Source organism: Manis pentadactyla, chromosome 11 (genome assembly GCF_030020395.1).
Source record: "Manis pentadactyla isolate mManPen7 chromosome 11, mManPen7.hap1, whole genome shotgun sequence".
Classification (NCBI taxonomy): domain Eukaryota; kingdom Metazoa; phylum Chordata; class Mammalia; order Pholidota; family Manidae; genus Manis; species Manis pentadactyla.
This window is the reverse complement of record NC_080029.1, coordinates 107,275,057-107,302,044: the sequence shown is the minus strand read 5'-3', so window position 1 is coordinate 107,302,044 and position 26,988 is coordinate 107,275,057. Positions and strand designations below refer to the sequence as shown.

The window sequence follows — 26,988 nt, the reverse complement described above, 5'->3', positions numbered from 1 at the left end:
AGAGTTTTGCCTATGTTTTCTTCTAAGAGTTTTATGGTTTCATGACTTATAGTCAGGTCTTTGATCCATTTCATGTTTACTTTTGTGTATGGGGTTGGACAATAATCCAGTTTCAGTCCCTTACATGTAGCTGTCCAGTTTTGCCAACACCAGTTGTTGAAGAAGCTGTCATTTCCCCATTGTATGTCCATGGCTCCTTTATCATATATAACTGGCCATGTATTTATGGGTTTATATCTGGGCACTCTATTCTGTTCCATTGGTTTATGGGTCTGTTCTTGTGCTAGTACCAAATTGTCTTGATTACTGTGACTTTGTAGTAGAGCTTGAAGTTGGGAAGCGTAATACTCCCACTTTATTCTTCCTTCTCAGGATTGCTTTGGCTGTTCGGTGTCTTTTGTGGTTCCATATGAATTTTAGAACTATTTGTTCCAGTTTGTTGAAGAATGCTGTTGGTAATTTGATAGGGATTGCATTGAATCTGTAGATTGTTTTAGGTAGGATGGCCATTTTGACAATATTAATTCTTCCTATCCATAGCATGGGATGAATTTCCATTTATTAGTGTCCTCTTTAATTTTTCTCAAGAGTTTCTTGTAGTTTCCAGGGTATAGGTCTTTCACTTCCTTGATTAGGTTTATTCCTAGGTATTTTATTCTTTTTGATGCAGTTGTGAATGGAATTGTTTTCCTGATTTCTCTTTCTGCTAGTTCATCATTAGTGTACAGGAATGCAACAGATTTCTGTGTATTAATTTTATATCCTGCAATTTTGCTGAATTCAGATATTAGTTCTATGAGTTTTGGAGTGGATTCTTTAGGGTTTTTTGTCTACAATATCATGTCATCTGCAAACAGTGACAGTTTAACTTCTTCCTTACCAATCTGGATGCCTTTTGTTTCTTTGTGCTGTCTGATTGCTGTGGCTAGGACCTCCAGTACTACGTTGAATAAAAGTGGGGAGAGTGGGCATCCTTGTCTTGTTCCTGGTCTTAGAGGAAAAGCTTTCAGCTTTTCACTGTTAAGTATGATGTTGGCTGTGGGTTGGTCATCTGTGGCTTTTATTATGTTGAGGTACTTGCCCTGTATACCCATTTTGTTGAGAGTTTTTATCATGAATGGGTGTTGAATTTTGTCAAATGCTTTTTCAGCATCTGTGGAGATGATCATGTGGTTTTTGTGCATCTTTTTATTGGTGTAGTGGCTGATGTTGATGGATTTTTGAATGTTGTACCATCCTTCCATCCCTGGCATGAATTCCACTTGATCATGATGGATGGTCCTCTTGATGTATATCTGAATTCAGTTTGCTAATATTTTGTTGAGTATTTTTGCATCTGTGTTCATCAGGGATATTGGTCTGTAATTTTCTTTTTTTTTTGGTGTCTTTGCCTGGTTTTGTTATTAAAATGATGCTGGCTTCATAGAAGGAGTTTGGATGGTATTCCCTCCTTTTCTATTTTTTGGAAAACTTTACCTCCTCTCCCCCTTTAGAGTAACTCTCTGAAAATTTCTATTGACTGTCTCTGTTTTATTCAGCAGTACATCTCAGCACCAAAAACAGTGTCTAGTATGTAGTAAATGGTGAACAGAATTTGCAGAATGTGTACTAGTGCAGCAAGAGAAAGACTGAAGACAGAGAATGACTGAGCGTCCTGATATTATTATCAGGAAAGTTCTTACCGAAGATGTTTGAGCTAAGTCTGAATAAATAAACATACTTTAGGCATAAGGAAACCGCATGTGAACAGGCATGGAGGTGTGACATTGCAGGATGGATTGAGGAGACAAAGTTTTTTATGACTGAAGAAAGAGTGCGTGTTTATTTTGGCCAGAGGAGAGTCTGGAAAAGGCAGAGAACCTTCCCTCCCAGCTAATCTTTCATCCAGGATTGATGTAGGCATTTTAAAATTTGATTGTGGTAGAACATGAATAATTCTTGGTTTGGGAAATGAGAATTCAGTCTTTTTCATGTTTCTGCATTGCCTGTAAAATGTTTTGTTTTTTTTAAATCTGTAGATATCCAGTCATGTTAAAGCGATTGATACAATTTACCAGACCACTGACTTCTCTGGAATCCGTAACATCAGTTTCATGGTGAAACGCATAAGAGTAAGAAATTTCAATAGTTGTAAACATTGAAAAAGAGAAACAATAAGGGCCATGTTTACAAAAAGAAAAGTGGTTTCTTTTTATTTGGTCTTTTAGTTTAAATTGTATCTGCTAATGTCCTTTATCCTTAAGTCTTGGCTTTTACACACACACACAAAAGCACAATAGTTGGGTTATAATTTAAGAATGAAATCTATTGGGCTTTAATCTGGACTGCAAAAGTGGGTATGATAGTAGTTTTCTATCTGTGTGGTTAACATACTGGTTAGAAAACCATAACCTCTAAAAAACTACAGATACAGTACTTGACATATTTTTCCCCTGGTACTGTTCCATAGTTTTTTCAGATTTGCCTTGTGCAGTATTTTTCAGTGTGTTTTCCATATGGTGCTCAGGGGAGGGAAGGATAGTTCCACTGATTACATAAAGTTGGAAGTTGGAAGACATTTAATATTATACCATCTTCTTGAAAATTTACAGTGCACACTAACATATTTCACATTTTGAGAAGTCCTTCAGGAAGGACACTTGGATTTTTCTAAACGAATCTGACCATGGAACCTTTTCTGTATTATCATCAACTGAGATGCCAAAAACTGCTGAACACATTTTCTGAAATGCTCATCTAAATAAGCAAATATTAAATTACAAATAAAATTGGGCCAATTATTTCAAAAATTTTCCAAATATGAACTATTTCAGTGTAGATCACTTTTAGGAATCTGAATTCATGAACTAGGCAACAATCCAAATGTTAAAAAAAAAAATCATTTTGTGAAAGTATTTGCCACAGGGTTTTTATATTTGTGCTCCTATTTTTCTTAAAATATGGTTGACTAGATTATAATTTTAGTGCATACATGTAATTATTTAATAACATAGCTGAAGGTGCCCTTTCAGAAGTGTGATTAAGTTATTAAATTGGATTGTTTTAAAGTGGAATATGGTTTGTAGATAAACAGTGTAGAAACTGTTTATAATTGACTTCTTTTATGTATTTGAGAGTACAATATAAACCCTTAAATGAGCAAGCAAAAGTTATTAAGTGGTGGACCAATATCGCTGTTTAATAGACAGAGCAATAAAATGCAAAGTAGTGAGGAGTAGAGAATACCTGGAGAAATTTTAGTGAAGCATAATTTTTTTTGAGTAAAATGATTTGCATTAAGAAATGCATATATATAAATAGATAATGTGGCAGCTGGTTGTTTCCAGGCCTTTAACTGAGATTAAAACTTTAGTTAAATCTGACCTATTGAAGATTGTGACCCATTCATTTGAAGTATTATATCAGCAAGTATTTAAATATTAATAATCTCATTATTAATATAGTTAACTAAAATTCAGATGCAGTTTTTATCAGTAGCCAGTACTACAGAAATATCAGGGAATTACATGTCTATGTTTAGTGGGAAAAAGCCATCTTCAGCATGTCTCTATGCATGGGCTGTTCATAATATATAGTGTGTTTGTCTTTGGATTTTTTTTGTGTTGGATGACCACACCTGATTGTTTTTTATTAACTGTTAATGGATAAACAAAATGTTCTGAAATATATTCTTAGGCAGTTGCCCTCAATAGTGTTTGTTTATGGAAGGGTGTGGATCCTAAAAAGACTGTAGTTTTCGGTCACTTCATTAACTGTTAACATCCTCCCCTTACTACCAAAATTTTTAGTAGACTGAGGTTGGCCTTCTAAAAAATGTTTACTTTCATACATATCTCTTTTTATTTTCTATTCTTGTACGTAATTCTCTGACTTCCTCAGGGAAAGTCAAATTGTCCTAGGACTTAAAAGGACAGTCAGGAGTCTCTGAAAGAAGGCAGGGGCTAATAAACAAAAGCTTTTGTTTAGTAGAAGTTTGGTATCAGAACTGATTATTCTTTAGATTGTTAAGGAACAACATGTAGCAGGAGTACTGTAAGTAGCAGAGGAAACATTCTGGAGGAACTTAGCTTGAAATAGAGAAAAAAATTGGCAGTAAAAATATTTTAAATGTTACTCATCTTCAGGGGGAAAAAATTGAATGTGCAGTTTTTTTGGGTTGACTCATATAACTCTCAAGGACAGGCAAGGAGAACCGTCTCTCCTGAATTGACAGTCTTGGGTTCACTAGCTATTTTATGTTCTAGTAATTAGCTAAAATATAGGGTTTTATATCCCTGTATTTGTCACCATTTGTAGGAGATTAATACTAATAGATACTTGCTCAGATGATTAAATTTGAGAAACTGTACTTCCTTTAAAAAGTTTTGAAAGCAGATCTTGCTTTTCCATTCCAAGTGTTCAGTGTTCAGGAATCTGGTGAATACTTGTTCAGAAATTTAACATATTCAATTTTAAGTTCCCTACTCTGCCTTTTTTTCCCCACTTCCTTTCTTTCTTTCTTTCTGGCTTCCTTAATCAGCTAAGGTATGGGGGCAGTAGGCACAATCATAGAAACCTTAATTCAGGCCTGATTTTGCTTGGGCCCCTAGCATATTGTCCAGGGGGGGATCATGAGGAGGTGAGCAAAGACTTAACACTAAGGCTCTGGTAATGTTAATTGAATATTTAAATCATTGTTTTGAATTTTAGATCAACACGACTGCTGATGAGAAGGACCCTACAAATCCCTTCCGTTTCCCAAATATTGGTGTTGAAAAATTTCTGGAATTGAATTCTGAACAGAATCATGATGACTACTGTTTGGCCTATGTCTTCACAGACAGAGATTTTGATGATGGTGTTCTTGGTCTGGCTTGGGTTGGAGCACCTTCAGGTAGTTATCTAAATATGTCTTGACTTAATACTTGAAGTGAAAAATTTTCAGGGCAAATTGAATTTTATAGAATATAAGAGAAAGTGATATTGTGTAATTAACATGTCTTGAGCTAGGCAGGACTCGTAAGCATAATGTAAATAGGAAAATAGGTGAAACAGCCTTTTATTTTTAAATGAATACTAACAGGAGATATCCTAACATTTGGTACATTCAGCAGCTGAAATAAATAATTGGGGAAAAAGTGGTACTTACTTCTGAAGCCAAACGCAAAATATTAATTTTTTTCACAAAAGTTAATGTTTTTCTTGTTATTCTTACTTAAAAAAGGATCTTAGAGTGAAAGGGGAAAACTGTATTCTTACTTCTGTTCTGCAATAAAATGAAGAGCAGAGAAACCCCGGTCAGGAGCAACACATAGAAAAGAAAGCTTGCCTTTAATATTATTTTATTTTTAGCTTTTAGTTTGACAAGAGGGAAGTGTTGCCTGAGGAGATATATAGACATGAGGCCCGAGTACCCACAGCTCCACTGGCTTCACCACCTGGGCCCACGCTCTGCTGAGACCTCTGCCTTAGCCATGAAAGCAACTGTCATTGAGAAAGCTGGGTTAGGATAATCCTCTTTCCATTACAGTGGGAGTGGGGGTCTGTGATTTACAGTATAATAAGTTCAGTAGCCTAGTTTAGAGAAATACAGATTGATTAATTGAAAGTTGAGTAGAAAGAATCCCAGATTTCTTTGATGATAACTTTTGCCATATAAAGTTTGATCTGTAGTCTGTCATCTTCTGAGCTATACACAGCAATTTCTTCTTCTGTTTTTAAAAGAATCAGTTTCTGCTTTATCCCAGGGTAAGACAGTTTTTTCTATTAATTTATTCTTTGATTTGTTGTACATATTTTAATATCTCGAATAGTACTGTGTTTTTACAGTTTTCTACAGTTTTTTTTTGTTTTTCTTCTGCCTGTTAAACTGTACCTCATGATGTCATTCAGGTACAAGTTTATGTCATGGGCTGTATACATAGTGCAGTATTTTTGGATATCTGTCCCTTGTGATAATCAGTGCTGGTTTTGTTTTACTTGCATTGTCAGCAGATTGTAGAGCGCCCTCTTTCCTGTGGTATCTCAAATGTTTTTAACTTCTACATTCTAAAATTTCTTTTCCCCTTCTTTCATTAAGTTCGATGACTTAATTGCAACGTTTATGTGTTCCTCTCCTTATTCATTAGGAAGTACTGTAAAAACTCAGGAATTCATTAATTTTTCTTCATAAGTTACCATTAATATGGTGGTGTTCAAAGTGAGCTCCACTAACTACCAGCATCAGCGTCAACTGGGAACTTACTAGAAATTTAAGTTCATATACCTACCTAGGTCTGCTAAATCAGAAGTTCTAGGTGTGGAGCCTGACAGTCTGTTTGAACAAGCCCTCCAGGTGAATCTGATGCATATCCTGATTTTTGTCTCTAAAGAAGCTTGCTCACTGAAATGTCTCCTGAGCAAGTGATGGGAAGATCTTAGACTAAAACCTTCCTGCCATTTTACATTTTCAGCTCCAGGCTGTTGTTCTTTAAGAAGGTAATGCTCCTGAAGGAACTTGGCTTAATTTTCCTAAATCTTCAGTTATCTTCATATCTGCAGATGCAGTCACTTTAAGGAAATAAACAAAAACCAAAACCAAAGGGGACTGTAATTTTTAGAACACTTAGAATTACAGAAAAATTAAGCAAGATGGTGTAGAGTTCCTGTTCTCCTCCCACCCCATCTCCTAAATTATTAACAGCTTACATTAGTATAGTAAATTTGTTACAATTAAACCAATATTTATGCATTATTGTTAACTGAAGTCCAAAGTTCTGTAATTTTTATGTAAGGCCCTTTTTCTGTTCCAGGATCTCATCTAGGACATTACATTTAGTTGTCAATCTCTTTAGTCTTCTCTTGGCTGTAACAGTTTCTAGGACTCCTCTTGTTTGTGATGACTGACAGTTTTGAGAAGTACTGGTCAGGTTATATTGTAGGATATCCCTGTGTTGCAGTTTGATATTTTCCTCATGATTAGAGAGGAGTTTTGGGTTTGGGAGACAATTAGTTTTCATATCTAGTTGTTTTTGATATTTGGACCACCATTTGTGATGCCGCTCAGTTTACTGAAGCAGCAGTAGGCGGAGTTGTGGATTGAAAATGGTGGGACACAGTACTTGTATTTTTGTCGTTAGGTTCTTCTGATGCCCTCTGCCTTTACTCTGTGCTAACCCAACTCCAGCTCTTAGAAATCTTCTAAGGACAGAAGAATAGGGTCTAGAGTGGGAAAGAAAGGGGATCTTGTTCCTTTGACCTAGATTTTTCTAGTATAGGATGTCTGTTTTGACATAAAATTGACTGCTTTCTTCTTCTTCTTCTTTTCTTTTTGCCCTCAGACTACCTAAACTGAGTTATATATTTGGCTTACTTTCTTCTTACAAAGAACTTTTTGTATTTGGTCTTGTTGATTATTTCAATACCCTTGTGAAGTGTAGGTTAGGTTAATTACCTCCATTCTACACATGAGGAAGCTTGGATTCAGAGACTTTGTGACCAACCCAGTGTCACAGAACCTAGAATTTGGACCTTTAGACACCAGGTTCAATATGTTTGGTAGTTATTTTACTAGGTGTTATATATTGTAACATCCTCTTTGACATTTCTAATAAGAAGTTAAAATGTTCCCTGCATCTTAGTAGAGGTTTTATATTGTTGGAATCCATTTCCTTCTGTCTTGAGAGAAGAGTTATAAAATAGTACTGCTTTATAATATTTAGACATCATTTTGGGTATAATTGTCATGGCATAATGAGAACAACACTGTATTGGAAGCTAGAAGATTCAGTTCTTGCCTGTCTCTATTTATTCAGATAAATTGTTTTGCTTAAACTTGTTTAGTTTACATCATAGTTTCTTCTGTCTTTACCCTTCCTTTGAGACTTCATGTTTCTGCCTGTAGATCTTAGTAATGTTTGCTGTTATCTTGGTTTTTTGAATAGCAGTTCATAGTTGATCTTTTCAGTTTGTGATCTGTTACTGTTCCTTTAATCTTTCATTTTTATTTGGCCTAATTAATTTTGATTCTGTTGTATTTGGCTTAATTTCTATAATTCTGCAGACATTTCACTATTTAAATATACTGTGATGGAAAGAGGATTTTTTGTGATGTTATGTTGATTTTCACAGAGCAACTACTCAAATTATTAGCTGTAGTCCTCTTTACTGATTCAGTTAAGCCAGGAAAAGCAGTGAGAGTTGAAGCATTTGAATAGCAGGTTTCTTGTCTTTACGTCTTTTTTACGCTTGTTTTTATTTGCTCTTATTTAATGTCATACTGTAGTTGGGTGCTGCCCTGGATTTCTTTAATGAGGGGAATAGCACCTGTTCCCCAACTCCATAAGTAGAAATAGGCAGTGAATGGGCTGACATGGAGGTTCCCATGTAAAATAATACAGGGCCCAGAAGGGTAGCAAAGAAAAGGGATCTGGTCTGCAAAACAAAGTTGGTCTTGAACATGAATCTGGAAAGATGATTCTAAACTTCTCTTTATATAAGCACAGTTGTATAGTAAGCAGGTAGCCTCTTACCATTTAATTCAGAGACTGAAACTTCGGTTCCTTAACAAAGTCAATTCTTTATATTGAATGATCCTTTTGTTTTACTTTGCTTGCTGTACCTTTCTAACCTACCTTTTGAGAGAGGCCATTTTTCTGTTTATTAGGGTGTGTTCTGCTTAATGTTATCCTACTTACTGTTAACCTAATTAAGCTAGTCTTAGTTTGGCCAGGTCACTGAGCAAGGCTAGCTCTGAAATGTATCTCCATGGTTAATCCTAACAAATCATTATTCCAGTGACCATTTATAAAGAACATTTTTTGAGACATTTCATTTGGTAGGAAGAGTCTAATCACTTTTTCTTAGTTTATAAATTTTGGTTTGATTTAATATATTAGGATTTGAAGGCATACTCTGCTGAACACAGTGTTCTTAAGATAACCTGTAGCCTCTCAAATTCTTAACCTGTTTAAAAGTCTAATTATAAGGCCAGGAAAATTGCCTCATTAGAATATTGCAACAGCACCCTTAATATTGGCTTTTGGGGCAGGTCTGAATTGTTCCTTGCAGGGTGTTTGACATCTCTGGTCATTATCTGTTGAGTACTGCTCCCCAGACATGGAAGACAGAGAAATTCCCCCAACATTTCCTGGGAACATTTTTGGGAGTGGTACTACTGTCTGGTTCAGAACTACTACTCAGATTAATACTCTAGTCAAGTATGCTACTTCAGTTTTATGTGTTTGAGACCGCTCACATCAAAACTATTTATGAATTCTGTCAAGGTATTATATTACCCTTTTAGTTTTTATACTTTCTTTGTTGGGTAGGAGTTGTGTCTCTTAAAGTTTAGGACTGATATTCTGTGACTTTAGCTCTCAGACTATCCTGTAGATAGAAAAATGTCATATTTATTTGTTGATCATTGAGTCGTGCATCCATCAGTGATTGCTTTTGACCCACAAAAGTTTTATTATTCACTGTTATTCACAATTTGTGTTTCAATGATGACTATATGTAGTAAAATCTTAAGGTTACAGTATGAAGCGAATACTGAACTTGAGTTATAGTTTAGCTATAGGTATACAAGATAATCCATCACTAATTGAGTTTCTGGCATACTGAAACTATTCTAGTATTAAAAAAAAATTAAACCATAACTTCAAAATTAGATAGAAACTTTATTTCTTCCTGTATAGTTGAGTTATTCTAACATATACTATTAGTCTGTAATAAATATTAAAATTTCCTACAAGCAGTAGTCATTAAAACCAAAAGCAGTTGTTTATGACTTTGAATAAGATATGCATTACAAAGACTGTATTTCAAAAGAGTACTCAAATTTATGTATGATCTTTCCTTAAATAAACAGGCCTTAAAAATACAGAGAAGTGTATTATCAGTTTTTAATATATGCTATTTACTTTCTTTTCTTCCAACTGAGAAAGACTTAACAGTGTGGAGGCATCTATGCTTAAGTCAGGTTTGACAGTACTGCATTGGACCAATTTGCATATGATAAATCTTCGCTAAGGCAGGATATTAATTTACTATTTGTTTAAAGCTATAATATGTAGACTATAATTATTATGTACCGAGTGCTTATTCATATCTTTTCTGTTTCTTAGAAATAGTGATAGACTCCTTAGGGCTCATCTCCAAAAGTAAAAGTAGTTTAAGAAAATATAAATCATTTGCTGTTTTCATTCTATTCAGTTTTCTGTGTAGAGAGGTAGTAAGTTTTGAATATCATAAAGGTTCTCAGTCCTTTGCTAGTTAAAATCTGCATATGGCTGTCTTTCAGTTTAATTTTCTGTGAAGCATATTATCATCTCAGCTTCCTAAAGCATATCACAACAGTAACTCAAATTTATGTTCTGTTGCTGTATACTTTCTAATACTAACAGGAGCAAGGCAGCAATTGTAGTGTCATGCCATTCTTGCACGTCTATTTTGAATTGCCTTCTATTATATGCTTCATCAGGGATTATAAAAGATTTTTAAAATGATTTAGTAACTTGGTTGTAACTTTGTGTGTAGAAAGCTGATCTGAAACTGATCAGTTATCAGAATGTTCTAATTCATTTGATTATACTTCAGTCAAAAATAGGGAAACCTTTTAAGTGTGAATGTAAACTAAACACTTTTCACTAAAAGTCTTTAATGGAGTTATTAAAAGAACTACGGTCTTCTCTGTACATTGTACACAAAAGTGTGGATTGGCCAACCAGTTTCTGATTTTCCCATTGTTCTTTTACTAATTTCTTACATTAAATGCATTTAGATGTGAAAGGACTTTAATTTTGGTAATAAGCTGTAAAGTTCCTGTTAATGAACAGGGGAACTACAAAATGACTTAATATATATGTATAAATTTGAAAGTATTCTAAAGACACATTGAAAAGTTATAATTCAAGCTTCTGAACTTACTTTAAAAAAAATTTCAAACCTGTCAAAAAGTTGTAATAGTACAGTGAACTCCTGATAGGTTAATCAGTCAACATTTTGCTACACTTGTTCTCTCTCCCTACCACATTTCTCCTTTCTTTCCTCCTTTTTTTATACCCACTAGACATAGTTCATTTTCTTTTTATCCAGCTTCATTGAGGTAGAATTGACATACAAATTTGTTTAACATATTAAACTGTACAGCATGATGATTTGATATTTTTATGCATTGTGAAAGTATTCCCCTCATCGAATTAACATTTCCATAACCTCACATATTTAACCTTTTTTTTCTTTTTTTTTTCTGAGAATGTTTAAGTTCTACTTTCAGCAAATTTCACTTACACAATACAGTGTTATCAACTGTAGCAATCATGTTACTCATTAGGTCCTCAGACCTTATGCATCTTATGCAAGTTTGTACCCTTTTACTAACGTCTCCCTGTTTTCCAGATTTCCCCCAACCCCTGGGAACCACTAACTCATCTTTTTTTTTCATTGTTATTTTGGTATCATTAATCTACAATTACATAAGGAACATTATGTTTACTAGACTCCCCCATCACCAAGTCCCCCCCAACATACCCCATGACAGTCACTGTCCATCAGTGTAGTAAGATATATAGAATCACTACTTTTCTTCTCTGTGTTGTACAAACCTCCATGTGCTCCCCCCTTACATTATGTCTGCTAATAGTAATGCCCCCCCTTTTTTTTTACCCATTATCCCTCCCTTCCCACCCATCCTCCCCAGTGCCTTTCCCTTTGGTAACTGTTAGTCCATTCTTGGGTTCTGTGAGTCTGCTGCTGTTTTGTTCCTTCAGTTTTGGCTGTTCTTATACTCCACAGATGATTAGTGAAATCATTTGGTACTTGTCTTTCTCCACCTGGCTTATTTCACTGAGCATAATACCCTCTAGCTCCATCCATGTTGTTGCAAATGGTAGGATTTGTTTTCTTCTTATGGCTGAATAATATTCCATTGTGTGTATGTACCACATCTTCTTTATCCATTCATCTACTGATGGATACTTAAGGTGCTTCCAATTCTTGGCTATTGTAAATAGTGCTGCGATAAACATAGGGGTGCATCTGTCTTTTTCAAACTGGGCTGCTGCATTCTTAGGGTAAATTCCTAGGAATGGAATTACTGGGTCAAATGGTATTTCTATTTTGAGCATTTTGAGGAACCTCCATACTGCTTTCCACAATGGTTGAACTAATTTACATTCCCACCAGCAGTGTAGGAGGGTTCCCCTTTCTCCATAACCTGGCCAGCATTTGTTGTTGTTAGTCTTTTCGATGGTGGCGATCCTAACTGGTGTGAGGTGATATCTCATTGTGGTTTAAATTTGCATTTCTCTGATGACAAGCGATGCGGAGCATCTTTTCATGTGTCTGTTGGCCATCTGAATTTCTTCTTTGGAGAACTGTCTATTCAGCTCCTCTGACCATTTTTTAATTGGATTATTTGCTTTTTGTTTGTTGAGGTGTGTGAGCTCTTTATATATTTTGGATGTCAACCCTTTATCGGATCTGTCATTTATGAATATATTCTCCCATACTGTAGGATGCCTTTTTGTTCAATTGATGGTGTGCTTTGCTATACAGAAGCTTTTCAACTTGATATAGTTCCACTTGTTCATTTTTGCTTTTGTTTCTCTTGCCCGGGGAGATATATTCATAAAGAAGTTGCTCATGTTTATGTCCAAGAGATTTTTGTCTATGTTTTTTTCTAAGAGTTTTATGGTTTCATGACTTACATTTGGGTCTTTGATCCATTTTGAATTTACTTTTGTATATGGGGTTAGACAATGATCCAGTTTCAGTCTCTTACAGGGAGCTGTCCAGTTTTGCCAACACCAGCTGTTGAAGAAGATGTCATTTCCCCATTGTATGTCCATGGCTCCTTTATCGTATGTTAATTGACTATATATGTTGGGTTAATATCTGGAGTCTCTATTCTGTTCCACTGGTCTGTGGGTCTGTTCTTGTGCCAGTACCAAATTTTCTTGATTACTGTGGCTTTGTAGTAGAACTTGAAGTTGGGAAGCAAGATCACCTCTGCTTTATTCTTCCTTCTCAGGACTGTTTTGGCTATTCGGGGTCTTTGGTGGTTCCATATGAATTTTAAAACCATTTGTTTCAGTTCACTGAAGAATGCTGTTGTAATTTGATAGGGATTGCATTGAATCTGTAGATTGCTTTAGGCAGGATGGCCATTTTGACCATATTAATTCTCCCTAGCCAAGAGCATGTAATGAGTTTCCATTTATTAGTGTCCTCTTTAATTTCTCTTAAGAGTGTCTTGTAGTTTCCAGGGTATAGGTCTTTCACTGCCTTGGTTAGGTTTATTCCTAGGTATTTTGTTCTTTTTGATGCAATTGTGAATGGAATTGTTTTCCTGATTTCTCTTTCTGCTAGTTCATCTTTAGTGTATAGGAATGCAACAGATTTCTGTGTATTAATTTTGTATCCTGCAACTTTGCTGAATTCAGATATTAGTTTTAGTAGTTTTGGAGAAAAGTCTTCAGGGTTTTTTATGTACAATATCATGTCATCTGCAAATAGTGACAATTTGACTTCTTCTTTACCAATCTGGATGCCTTGTATTTCTTTGTTTTGTCTAATTGCCATGACTAGGACCTCCAGTACTATGTTGAATAACAGTGGGGAGAGTGGGCATCCCTGTCTTGTTCCCAATCTTAGAGGAAAAGCTTTCAGCTTCTCGCTGTTAAGTATGATGTTGGCGGTGGGTTTATCATATATGGTCTTTATTATGTTGAGGTACTTGCTCTCTATACCCATTTTGTTGAGAGTTTTTATCATGAACGGATGTTGAATTTTGTCAAATGCTTTTTCGGCCTCTGTGGTGATGATCATGTGGTGTTTGTCATTTTTGTTGATGTGGTGAATGATGTTGATGGATTTTCGAACGTTGTACCATCCTTGCATCCCTGAGATGAATCCCACTTGGTCATGGTATATGATCCTCTTGATGTATTTTTGAATTTGGTTTGCTAATATTTTGTTGAGTATTTTTGCATCTATGTTCATCATGGATATTGGTCTGTAATTTTCTCTTTTGATGGGGTCTTTGCCTGGTTTTGGCATTAGGGTGATGCTGGCTTCATAGAATGAGTTTGGAAGTATTCCCTCCTCTTCTATTTTTTGGAAAACTTTGAGGAGAATGGGTATTATGTCTTCTCTGTATGTCTGATAAAATTCCACGGTAAATCCTTCTTGCCTAGGGGTTTTGTTCTTGGGTAGTGTTTTCATTACCGCTTCAATTTCGTTGCTGGTAATTGGTCTGTTTAGATTTTCTGTTTCTTCCTTGGTCAGTCTTGGAAGGTTGTATTTTTCTAGGAAGTTGTCTATTTCTTCTAGGTTTTCCAGCTTGTTAGCATATAGATTTGCATAGTATTCTCTAATGATTCTTTGTATTTCTGTGGGGTCCATCGTGATTTTTCTTTTTTTGTTTCTGATTCTGTTGATGTGTGTAGATTCTCTTTTTCTCACTAAGTTTGGCTAGGGGTTTATCTATTTTGTTTATTTTCTCAAAGAACCAGCTCTTGGTTTCATTGATTTTTTTTCTATTATTTTATTCTTCTCAAAGTTGTTTATCTCTTCTCTGATCTTTATTATTTCCTTCCTTCTGCTGAGTTTGGGCCTCATTTGTTCTTCTTTTTCCAGTTTGAATTGTGACTTTAGACTATTCATTTGGGATTATTCTTCCTTCTTTAAATAGGCCTGGATTGCTATATACTTCCTCTTAGAACTGCCTTCTCTGCATCCCACCGAAGTTGGGGTTTTGTGACTCTTCTTTTTTAAAAACATATTGTATGTTGCCTCCAAGGGTAGTGAATCATGTACTCCTACCCATCACTGCTATTATTTGTAGAAGTGACTTTCCCAGAATCTCTAGGATATTTCATTCAGCTTTCATTTAACTTAAATATTTAAGTTTTCTTTTTAAAGGATGTAAAACTACAGGCTTTGACATAGTGTAAATGTTGATATATTCAAATGTAACAGAAACTTAAAATACTTGTTTTATTAAACTAATGGGAGCAAAAATTTGGGACATTTTGATTCTGAAGAGGAATATTTTATAATGGATTTGTATTCAATCCTTGGAGTTTTTTATGTGTGCCATTAAAATTTTAATTTGAAATGACTTTTCAATCTTGTACCAAACTAATTTTTGAATATATGATATATGTGGGTACCAGTTATGTTTTAGACTCAAAAGATAAAATGTTTTAATATAGCATACATTAGAAAGTTTTTCTGGGGAGAAATAGATAACTAACTTAACCATCTTTTGTTCCGAATTAGGAAGCTCTGGTGGAATATGTGAAAAAAGTAAGCTCTATTCAGATGGCAAGAAGAAGTCCTTAAACACTGGAATTATTACTGTTCAGAACTATGGGTCTCATGTACCCCCCAAAGTCTCTCACATTACTTTTGCTCATGAAGTAGGACATAACTTTGGATCTCCTGTAAGTATTGCCTAATTATTAGGATTTTAAAATGTTACGGATCTAACTTTTATGTTGAGTAATTTTGTTTACACTGAAAACAAGTAACATAGTAACATATGAATATTAAGGAAGATGAAATATTTGTGAGTAAACTATCAAAAGCATAACAATGCCAAAAATTCCAAAAAGGCAAAGGATTGTTGTCTATTTCGTTCGTTTCTATGTGCTGAACCTAGGACAGTGTCTGGTACATGATTAATTAAATTAATTTATTGAATGAAAATCACTTCTCATTGTTTTAAGTGCATTTTGAGTGTTAATAAATTGTATAGTGGGTTTTTTTTTTTTTTTTTTGGCTTGGTTTCTGTTAAAGCATTATTGGGGTTTACTAGGTCTGTTTTTTTCTACTGTGTAGATGAGAAAATTTTAACATACACCAAAAGAGAGAAAAATAGTATAACAAACTCTCATGGTCGCATCATCAGAAACAGGGGTCAGCAACTTTTTCTGAAAAGGGCTTCTAGGCTTTGGGGGCAACATTTGGTCTCTGTTGACTATTTTTGTTTTTACAATCATTTAAACATGTAAAAGCCATTCTTAGCTTAGGCCATATAAAAAGTCTGGGCTGCAGTTTGCTGACCCCTAATTGAGATTCAACAATTATTAAGATTTGCCACATCTCCTTTCTGTATTTGTTTCTTTTCCTTTTAAGGTATTAGAAGCAAATTCATTTACTCTTATATATTTCAATATGCATCTCTAAAAAAATAGACATTTCTTACAAAATTAACAATCTCTGACAAAATTAACAGTTTTTGCTATCATTTAATACCCAGGCCATTATATTGATTTTCAGGTGACCCAAGGATTAATACACAAAGAATTAGAGAATACTGAAAGATGTTCTGCTTTTCTGATTTTGGTAGGGCTTACTAAAACAAGTGGAAAATTTCATTTGAAAACGATGTGTAAGCTTATTTTACCTGTACCTCATCAGTTGTAAAAATGGAAATTTTTATGAGTTTATAAAAAAATTACATACTTGTAGCTTAAAATCCTCAAATGCACTTCTCTAATTTCCCCCCAGTTTGTAAAAGATAGTGCCATCTCAGTAAGTTGCAAGTCTTTCCTCTTTTAAGTTCTAATCAGAAATTGATAATTCTCAATACTCTTGGATAAAGTATTCAAAATGTGTTTAATCTCTCTACCTCTTGACTGATAGATTATGATTTGTTCTTAAAAGAGTAACTTGAAATTTTGGAGATGAGCAGATAACTGTTGTTCATGGTTGATTTGCATTTTCAAGGGCAGTAAAATGTCCTCTTTTCTATCTGTACCCTTGATTTCATCCTTCACCAGGGGAATTGTAGTACCAGCAGAGATATTGTGGGTTTGATTCCAGATCACAGCAATGAAGTGACTATCAAATGAAGGGAGTCAAATGAATTTTTTGGTTTCCCCATATGTATGGAAGTTATGTTTTCACTGTAGTCTGTTGGGTATGCAATAGCATTATATCTAAAAAAACATATACATACCATAATTTCAAAATATTTTATTGCTAAGAAATGCTGCCCATCATCAGAGCTTTTAGCAAGCTGTAATCTTTTTGCTGGTGGGGGGTCTTGTTTCCGTGTTGATGGCTGCTGACTGATCAGGGTGGTGATATTCCCATCAATTGACTCTTCTGTGAATGATTCTGTAGCATGTGGTGTTTAGCATTCAACCCACAGTAAAACTTATTTCAACATTGGAGTCCATCTCAAATCCTGCTGCTGCTTTATCAATTAAGTTTATCTAATATTCTAACTCCTTTGTTGTCATTTCAACAGTTTTCACAGGAGTAGATTCCATCTCAAGAAACTACTTTCTTTGCTCATCCATAAGAAGCAACTCCTCACCTGTTCCAAGTTTTATCATGAGATTGTAGTGGTTTGATCACATCTTCAGGCTCTACTTCTAATTGTAGTTCTCTTGCTGTTTCCATCACATCTACAATTACTACCTCAACTTCTTGAGCTCCTCAAAGTCATCCACGAAAGATGGAATCAGCTTCTTCCAAACTCTGTTAGTGTTGATATTTTGACCTCTTCCCATGAATCATGCATGTTCTTATTGGCATCTGGAATGGTGAATCCTTTTCTGGAAGGTTTTCAGTTTACCTTGCTCAGATCCATTAGAAGAATCACCATGTATGGCAGCCATATCCTTATGAAATATATTTCTTAAACAGTAAGACTTGAAAGTCAAAATTACTCCTTCATCCATGGGCTATAGAATAGATATTGTGTTATCAAGCATGAAAACAGCATTAATCTGGTCCAACTCTGTCATAGCTATTGGGTGACCAGGCACATTGTCAATGAACAGTAATATTTTTAAAGGAGTTTTTTTTTTTTTTTCCAGGGGATCTCAACAGAGGGCGTACAACATTTAGTAAAACATGTTAACAGATGTACTGTCCTTTAGGCTTTGTTGTTCCATTTATAGAGCACAGGCAGAGTAGATGTAGTATAATTGAGTATTGGTTTTAACTTAATGAGTATTGGTTGTAACTTAAATGAGAATTGGTTTTAACTTAAAGTCACCAGCTGCATTAGTTCTTTGAAGTTTTGAAGCCAGGCATTGACTTCTCCTCTCTAGTTAAGAAAGTCCTAGGTGGCATTGTCTGCTAATATAAGGCTGTTTTGTCTACAATGAAAATCTATTGTTTGGTGTAGCCATCTTCGTTAATGATCTTAGCTAGATCTTCTGGATAGTTTGCTACAGCTTCTACATCAGATCTTGCTGCTTCACATGGCACTTCTATGTTATGGAGACAGCTTCCTTCATTAAACCTCTTCCAGCTTCAAACTTTTCTTCTGCAGCCTTCTCAACCTCTCTCAGCCTTTGTAGAATTAAAGAGAGTTAGGATCTTGCTCTGCAGCAGGTGCTGGTTTAAACGAGTGTTGTGGCTGGTTTGATCTTCTATCCAGACCACTATAACTTTATCCATATCATCAAAAAGGCTCTTTCACTTTCTTACCATTGATGTGTTCACTGGAGTAGCACTTTTAATTTCCTTCAAACATTTTACTTTGCATTCACAACTTGGCTAACAAGAGGCCTAGTTTTTTTTTGGCTTATCTTGGCTTCTGACATGCCTTCCTTGCTAAGCTTAATCATTTCTAGCTTTTGATTTAAAGGAAGAGACATGTGATTCTTCCTTTCACTTGAACACTTAGAGGACATCATAGGGATATTAATTGGCCTAATTTCAGTATTGTGTAAGGGAATGAGAAGCCCAAGGAGAGGGAGAGAGATGGGGGAATGGCTGGTCAGTGAAACAGTCAGAACACAAGCATTTATGGATTAGGTTCACCTTCTTAAATGGGTGCAGTTTGTAGCACCCCACTACAATTGCTATAGTGACATCAAAGATCACTGATCACAGTTCACCATAAGAAATATAATAATAATGAAAATGTTTGAAATATTGTGAGGATTACCAAAATGTAACACAGACAAAAGTGAGCAAATGCTGTTGGAAAAATAATTCTGATAGACTTGCTTAGTGCTTAATGCATGGTTGGTTGCCATGATCTTCAATTTGTAAAAAACACAGTACTGCAAAGCACCATAAAGCGAAATGCAATAAAGCCAAGCATACCTATACTCTACCAACTGTTCTTCTGTAGCCTCTCAAATGTGTGTGCATATAAATTACTGAGAACATTAAAATACAGATTCTGTTTCAGTGGGTCTTTGGTGGGTCTGAGTTTCTGCATATTTCTAAGACTCTCCTAGATGCTGCTGCTGCTCGTCTGTGGACAACACTTGGGGTAGAAAACGAATCTGTTCTCTTTACATTTCCTGTCTAATCTGTTCCCTACGCAGCTGCCAGAAATGTTTTTAGAACATTAATTTTATATTACTTATTGTTTAATGGGTAAATTGGTTCACATTCTTTACCTATTTTGTTATCTTTTCCTCTCATACCAGACTACTTTTAATGACTCTGCCATGCTCAGTCACATCCCATTCCTTCATGCATGTTGTTCATACTACTACTACTACAACACACACACACACACACACACACATACGACATGCTTAGTAAATATTTATTACGTAATTAATAGTAGGATCAGCCAGAACCATAAACTCCTAAGCTTGTCCCACTAGACATCTTTATCTGAAATCTGTCTTTATCTGTCCTCCTATACAACATCTACTGTGTCCATGTTACTTTCTCACTGAGTGGTTTATACTGTCTGTTAAATTTATTTATCCTGTCTTAAATATTTATTGCATGCCTATTGTTAGCCACTTTATAATTTTTGCTGTGGAAAGTTATATCATAAATGAGACAAGTTTCTGTCTCGCAGTTTGAAAATTGTAATAGGTGCCCACTCTTACCAGATTGATCTTTGTCTTAAGTATAGTTCTTATTGTTATGATCATGTCAGTTTTGTGTACTACCTTAGTTCCAGCACCTGTTGATAATGTTGATATAGTTTCCTTTTTTAGCAATTAAGGTTTTCCATAATTTGGATACAGGTATATTTCCAGCGTTATCTCCTGGCTTCTGTCAAATAATTTATAGACTTTCAAAACTTTTCCTTCTGCCCGGAAGCCAATTCCTTCCCATATTTGCCTACTGAAATCTTGGTCCATGCTGTTGAATAACGTAAAGTAATACGGTCCTTTGTCAGTTTGCAGTATCTGTGAAGACCCGTAAAGTGTCTTACCTTTTAACTCAGTTCTTCTTTTGGGGATCCGTCTAAAAGAAGTAAGTGCAGATTCTATCAAAGACTTACTTACATTTCAAAAACAAATAAAGGTATCCATTGCAGTTTTATTTAAAATAGCAAAAAATTTTAAACAGCCCAAGTGCTCCCACAATAAGAGTATCATGGAATGTTCTGCAGTCATTGAAAAGTCAAGTTTTTCAGTGTTCACACTATACTGTTTAACTGACAGAAACCATGTATATAACTGTGCACATGGTATAGTCCAAATTAGTTCAAAATATACAACTAGATAGGAAATAGACTGAAATATTAATAGTTACTGTGGGTAGTTGAATATGATTGAACTTTTCTTTATCCATTTTTTATTCTCAGTTTTCTAGAAATGTATTGTTTTTATAGTCATAAAAATGTTTTTCTGTTTTCTTGTCAAACTAAGATTGCAGTTTCTTTGTGAGACCATTCTCTTTAGTTGAACTTTGACAGCATTTGTTGGGGTATAGTCAGGATGACCTTTATGTTCTATTTTAGGTTTTGCTTATTTGTGTGCTTGTTTATTCACTTTTACAACGATGGCAAATGAGTGACATGCTTGTTTATAACCCATTTCTCCTTTCATGGCCATTAATGATGGTCCATGGTCCATTACAATATTCGCTGGGCTAGAATAGTAATAATTGAATAGTGATATCTCTAATGGATATATGGGGCAGAGAGTTAGACTAGGAAGGGATTCTGAAATTTGCTGTCCCTTTTAAATAGAATGCAAGTCCTTTGAGGGCCAGGGACAGCACTTAACTCCGCATCGTATTTTTATACTTTGTTCCTTCCTGTAAAATATTGGGCATGAGCTGCTATTTATTAAATTGAAAGGTGTTAAGCTATTTTGTGATATTATCAAGAGTTATACAGTGTTGGGGTTTTTTTCTTTTCTCTTTCTAAATTCTTATGCTGAGGATAATTCTAATGTCAGACCATGTTGTTCAAGGGTCAACTGGATATCTGGTATTTCAATAATATTTACCAATATTATAAACTATTTCTGTGCATATACATTTATGTCTACTGTTTTATTCTAAAAGCAGTGTTTGGGTTTTACATCTTTGCTTTTAATTTTTATTAAAAAATAGATCATTGTGTTTCTATTCCTAGTTAGCACTTACTTATCTTCTCTAAATACTGGTTAAAAGTCAGCTCTCTTAAATGCCTATCCTGTGTGTACTTAGCCCTATGCCATTCTATTTTGTATGTCTTTCCCCACCATTGTCTACTCTGAACTATCCATCACATGTAATTGAACATGTATTTTAAAGAATATTTAATCGATTTTAAGTAGTTTATATTCCTTTTACTAGTTTTAAAAGTGAATGAGTTTATTTTTAATAGACTTTATGATGGTTTGTTCTCCATTGTACTCCCAACTTAAAATCTCTAAATTGCTGTGGCTAGCTAGACCTTTCCTGATTGTCCTTTCCCTTCTATGATAGTGGCCCCTAAAAGAGTGAATTGTTTTCCTTCTCAGTCTAAAACAATTGTAACATCTTTTCCAAAGGAGAGTCCACAAGCTTCCCTTGTTCTTATGATGAAAAAAATTACATTTAATCAGATGACCCAAAAACCTTATTTTACTCCCTGTTTATGTGAGTCTATATTTTGTTTGACAGCATGATTCTGGAACAGAGTGCACTCCAGGAGAATCTAAGAATTTAGGACAAAAGGAAAATGGCAATTACATCATGTATGCAAGAGCAACATCCGGGGACAAACTTAACAACAATAAATTCTCACTCTGTAGTATTAGAAATATAAGCCAAGTTCTTGAGAAGAAAAGAAACAACTGTTTTGTTGGTATGTATACTTTCCCAACATTTTATTCTGAATATTTTCATTCAGAAAACTTGAGAGAATTACATAGTGAACGCTCATGTATACATCCCTTATATGTATTTTATTTATTTATTAATTTTTTTGAAGAACATTGTTTACTACGCTCCGCCCTTCACCAAGTACCCCCCCCCCCCCCCGCTTTCCGTCACTATCCATCAGTGTAGAATCACTACTTGTCTTCCCTGTGTTGCACAGCCCTCCCCATGGCCCCCCCTACATGCTAATTATACATGCTAACCGTAATACCCCCTTTCTCCCCCCTCAACCGCCCCTTATCCCTCTCTTCCCACCCATCTTCCTCAGTCCCTTTCTCTTTGGTAACTGTTAATCCATTCTTGGGTTCTGTGAGTCTGCTGCTGTTTTGTTCCTTCAGTTTTCCCTTATTCTTATACTCCACATATGAGTGAAATCATTTAATACTTGTCTTTCTCCGCCTGGCTTATTTCACTGAGCATAATACCCTCTAGCTCCATCCATGTTGTTGCAAATGGTAGGATTTATTTTCTTCTTATGGCTGAATAATATTCCATTGTGTATATGTACCACATCTTCTTAATCCATTCGTCTACTGTTGGACATTTAGGTTGCTTCCAATTCTTGGCTATTGTAAATAGTGCTGCGATAAACATAGGGGTGCATCTGTCTTTTTCAAATTGGGCTGCTGCATTCTTAGGGTAAATACCTAGAAGTGGAATTCCTGGGTCAAATGGTATTTCTATTTTGAGCTTTTTGAGGAACCTCCATACTGCTTTCCACAATGGTTAAACTAATTTACATTCCCACCAGCAGTGTAGGAGGGTTCCCCTTTCTCCACAACCTCGCCAACATTTGTTGTTGTTTGTCTTTTGGATGGTGGCAATCCTAACTGGTGTGAGGTGATATCTCACTGTGGTTTTAATTTGCATTTCTCTGATGACTAGTGATGTGGAGCATCTTTTCATGTGTCTGTTGGCCATCTGAATTTCTTCTTTGGAGAACTGTCTGTTCAGCTCCTCTGCCCATTTTTTTATTGGATTATTTGCATTTTGTTTGTTGAGGTACGTGAGCTCTTCATGTATTTTGGATGTCAACCTTTTATCGGATCTGTCATTTATGAATATATTCTCCCATTCATGATGCCTTTTTGTTCTACTGATGGTGTCCTTTGCTGTACAGAAGCTTTTCGGCTTGATATAGTCCCACTTGTTCATTTTTGCTTTTGTTTCTCTTGCCCAGGGAGATATGTTCATGAAGAAGTTGTTCATGTTTATGTCCAAGAGATTTTTGCCTATGTTTTCTTAGAGTTTTATGGTTTCATGACTTACATTTAGGTCTTTGATCCATTTTGAATTTACTTTTGTGTATGGGGTTAGACAATGATCCAGTTTCATTCTCTTACATGTAGCTGTCCAGTTTTGCCAACACCAGCTATTGAAGAGGCTGTCATTTCCCCATTGTATGTCCATGGCTCCTTTATTGTATATTGATTGATCATATATGTTTGGGTTAATATCTGGACTCTATCCTGTTCCACTGGTCTGTGGGTCTTTTCTTATGTCAGTACCAAATTGTCTTGATTACTGTGTCTTTGTAGTAGAGTTTGAAGTTGGGAAGCCAGATCCCCCCCTTGCTTTATTCTTCCTTCTCAGGATTGCTTTGGCTGTTCGGGGTCTTTTGTGGTTCCATATGAATTTTTAAAGTATTTTTTGCAGTTCATTGAAGAATGCTGTTGGTATTTTGATAAGGATTGCATTGAATCTGTAGATTGCTTTAGTCAGGATGGCCATTTTGACAATATTAATTCTTCCTAGCCAGGAGCATGGGATGTTTCCATTTGTTAGTGTCCTCTTTAATTTCTCTTAAGAGTGTCTTGTAGTTTTCAGGGTATAGGTCTTTCACTTTCTTGGTTAGGTTTATTCCTAGGTATTTTATTCTTTTTGATGCAATTGTGAATGAAGTTTTTTTCCTGATTTCTCTTTCTGCTAGTTCATTGTTAGTGTATAGGAATGCAACAGATTTCTGTGTATTAATTTTGTATCCTGCAACTTTGCTGAATTCAGATATTAGTTTTAGTAGTTTTAGAGTGGAGTTTTTAGGGATTTTTATGTACAGTATCATGTCATCTGCAAATAGTGATGGTTTGACTTCTTCTTTACCAACCTGGATGCCTTGTATTTCTTTGTTTTGTCTGATTGCCGTGGCTAGGACATAATATTTTTAAGATTCATCCAAGCTGTAGCATTTATCAGGATGCCATTCTTTTTAAATAGCTGAATACTAGTCCATTGTATGGCTATGCCACATTTTGTTTATCTGTTCATCTGTCATGCGTCTCTCGTGGCATTTAATACGTTCTAAATATTCTACCTTGTATTATATTTGTTTGGGTCCTAGTCCTATTTCACAAGGTTTTAAGTTACTTTAGGGCAAACAGTGAGGCCTGCTCACCTTGAGAGCACTCAAAAATGGGTTAAACAAGACTGCAAAGGAGAAAGATTTGGGGAAGATTTCCAGATAAGTGTGGCCTTTTGAGTTTTTAGCTGGATTTTTTTTTAATTGAGGTATAATTGACATAACATATGGCATTTGATTTTCATTGAAATTTATATAGAGATAATTTAGATTTATATGCAGTTGTAAGAAATAATAGAGATTCCATTTACCCTTTACCCAGCTCCCCTCAATTGTAACATTGAGAAAGTGTACAGTATAATATCACAACCAGAATATTGACATTGATGTTATCCACAGATCTTATTCAGATTTCCTCATTCTTTCTTGTTCTCATATCTGTGTGTGTGTGTGTGTGTGTGTGTGTGTTTAGTTCTGTACAATTTTATTACATGTAGGTTTATGTATCTTATCACCAGTCAGGATATACAGAACAGTTCCATCACCAAAGGAACCCTCAGTGTTGTCCTTTTATAACCACACCCACCTCCCTCCTGCTGTCCCTCACCCGCCCCACTAAACTATTCTCCATTTCTAAAAGTTTGTCACTTCAAAAATGTTATATAAATGGAATCATGTAGTATATAATCTTTTGGGATTGACTTTTTCCCACTCAGTATAATTTCCTGGAGATTCTCCCAGAATTTTGCCTTTATAGCTTGTTCGTTTTTATTGCTGAGTATTATTCTATGGAATGTATGTAGCACAGTTTGTTCAACCATTCACTTGTTAAAGGACATGTAGGCTATTTTGAGTTTTTGCGTATTATGAATAAAAACAGCTATAAATATTTGCATACAGTATTTTTAATGTGAACATAAGCTTTTATTGCTCTGTAATAAATGTCCCCAAGTCCAGTTCATGGATCATGTAGTGATTGTTTGTTTTTATTTATATGAAACTGACATGTTTTCCAAAGTGCTCTACTAGTTTACATTCCTTCAGCTGTGTATGAGTAATCTAATTTCTCATCCTTGCTAACTTTTGGTATTTTTATTATTTTTATTTTATCCATTCTGATTGCTGTATAGTAATATCTTGTGGATATAATTTGTATTTTTCTGGTGACTCATGATCTTGACTATCTTTTCATGTTTATTTGCCATCTGTATATCTTCTCTGGTGAAATGTCCATGTTTCTTGACCATTTATAATTTTCTTTTTTTGCATTGAGTTTTGAGAGTTCTTTATATAGTGTAGATACTAATCATTTGTCAGATATTGGTCTGCAAGGATTTTCTCCTAGTCTGTTGCTTGTCTTTTCATCCTCTTCAGAGTCTTTCCCAGAGCAAAAGTTAAAGTTTAATGAGGTTCAAATTACTAATTTTTACTTTCCTTGTTTGGCTTTTCTTTTAAAACGACAGCTCAAAAATTATATTGATGTTATTGTTTTGTTACTGTTGTTATCAGTGGTAGTTTTTCTAAAGCTTTAGTATAAAAGTACTACATAGATTGCTCATTTGTAAGCTAGGTTTTCACAATAAACGTTCTGATTGAAGTTGACTTTTTAAAATGAGCATACTGCTTTATAGGTGTTATGGGAAGGAAATTTTTTCTTAAATTCTAATGAGGTATGTACCTGTTACATTTTTTGCATTTAAGCATCACCATATATGTTTACGCTGTTAGGAAATAGCTGCTTTGAAGTAATACTTCTATATGAAATGAAAATTAATGTGTAGTGAATTATGTCAAAGGTTTTCTATCATTTTTCCTTGTCTCCTAAATTACATATCATGTGAATTAGAAAATGATTATTACTAGATTTCAGAAAAAATCTTATATACTTAGTATATATGTGCATATACATGCTTCTAGTTTTAGAGAACAAAGAGATGGTATAAAATGAAAGGGAGGGATGGACTTGAGTTACCTCTGAGATTTCCTTTAATATTTAAGGATAAGAATGAGCTTTCTGAATATAAAACTAATCTTTCTAGAATATTTTTTAAATTCAGATGTGCCTTTTTTGGGTCTCTGTGTTTGAAATGTGTTCCCTTCTACTTACTTAGTTTGTGATTTGAAGCCTGTACAACAACTGTTTTCCACATTGATTTGATGTAGCAAAAGAAAAGAACACCAGATTTTAAATCTAGGAGACCTGGGTTTAGTCTGTGTTGTGCCCATACTGGGGCACAAGTCACAAATTCTTTGGAAGTTAGTTTTCTTTTCTGTAAAACGAAGACATTTGATATTATCATTTCCCTGAAGATGCTAAAGCTCTGTGATTTTATGATCTTATGAAGAGTAGCTAGCATTCCTGTTCTAATTTTAAACTTCCAAAGACAACGTCAAAGAACTTTAAAAGAGAATCTAAAAATTGTTCTAAAATTATTCACTATGTTTACACCAAGAAGTCTAACCTTAATGAACCAAGATTTGACCCAATACTATTAGGCTCTCTGGGAATACAGAAGTTATAAATAGTACATGGTTCTTCTCTTAAGGAGATTGGACTAGTTGAGGAGCAAAACTAATGTACATTTTTAAAAGATTACTTTTCAGCTAGGATACAATCAGCCAAACAGAATGTGGGAAATTCCATAGGACAG

The 26,988-nt window shown here is 34.9% G+C and overlaps 1 protein-coding gene across 2 annotated transcripts in view; it reads left to right on the top strand.

The window, feature by feature from the left end:
- ADAM10 (ADAM metallopeptidase domain 10) overlaps positions 1-26,988 on the top strand; it is a 166,823-nt gene that overhangs the window by 125,112 nt on the left and 14,723 nt on the right. For both annotated transcript variants that reach the window (XM_036903016.2, XM_057488845.1), the window contains exons 7-10: positions 2,019-2,111; positions 4,690-4,873; positions 15,244-15,407; positions 21,784-21,967. In XM_036903016.2, coding sequence (XP_036758911.1) covers positions 2,019-2,111; positions 4,690-4,873; positions 15,244-15,407; positions 21,784-21,967 — 625 coding nt within the window. The remainder of the gene's footprint in view (positions 1-2,018; positions 2,112-4,689; positions 4,874-15,243; positions 15,408-21,783; positions 21,968-26,988) is intronic.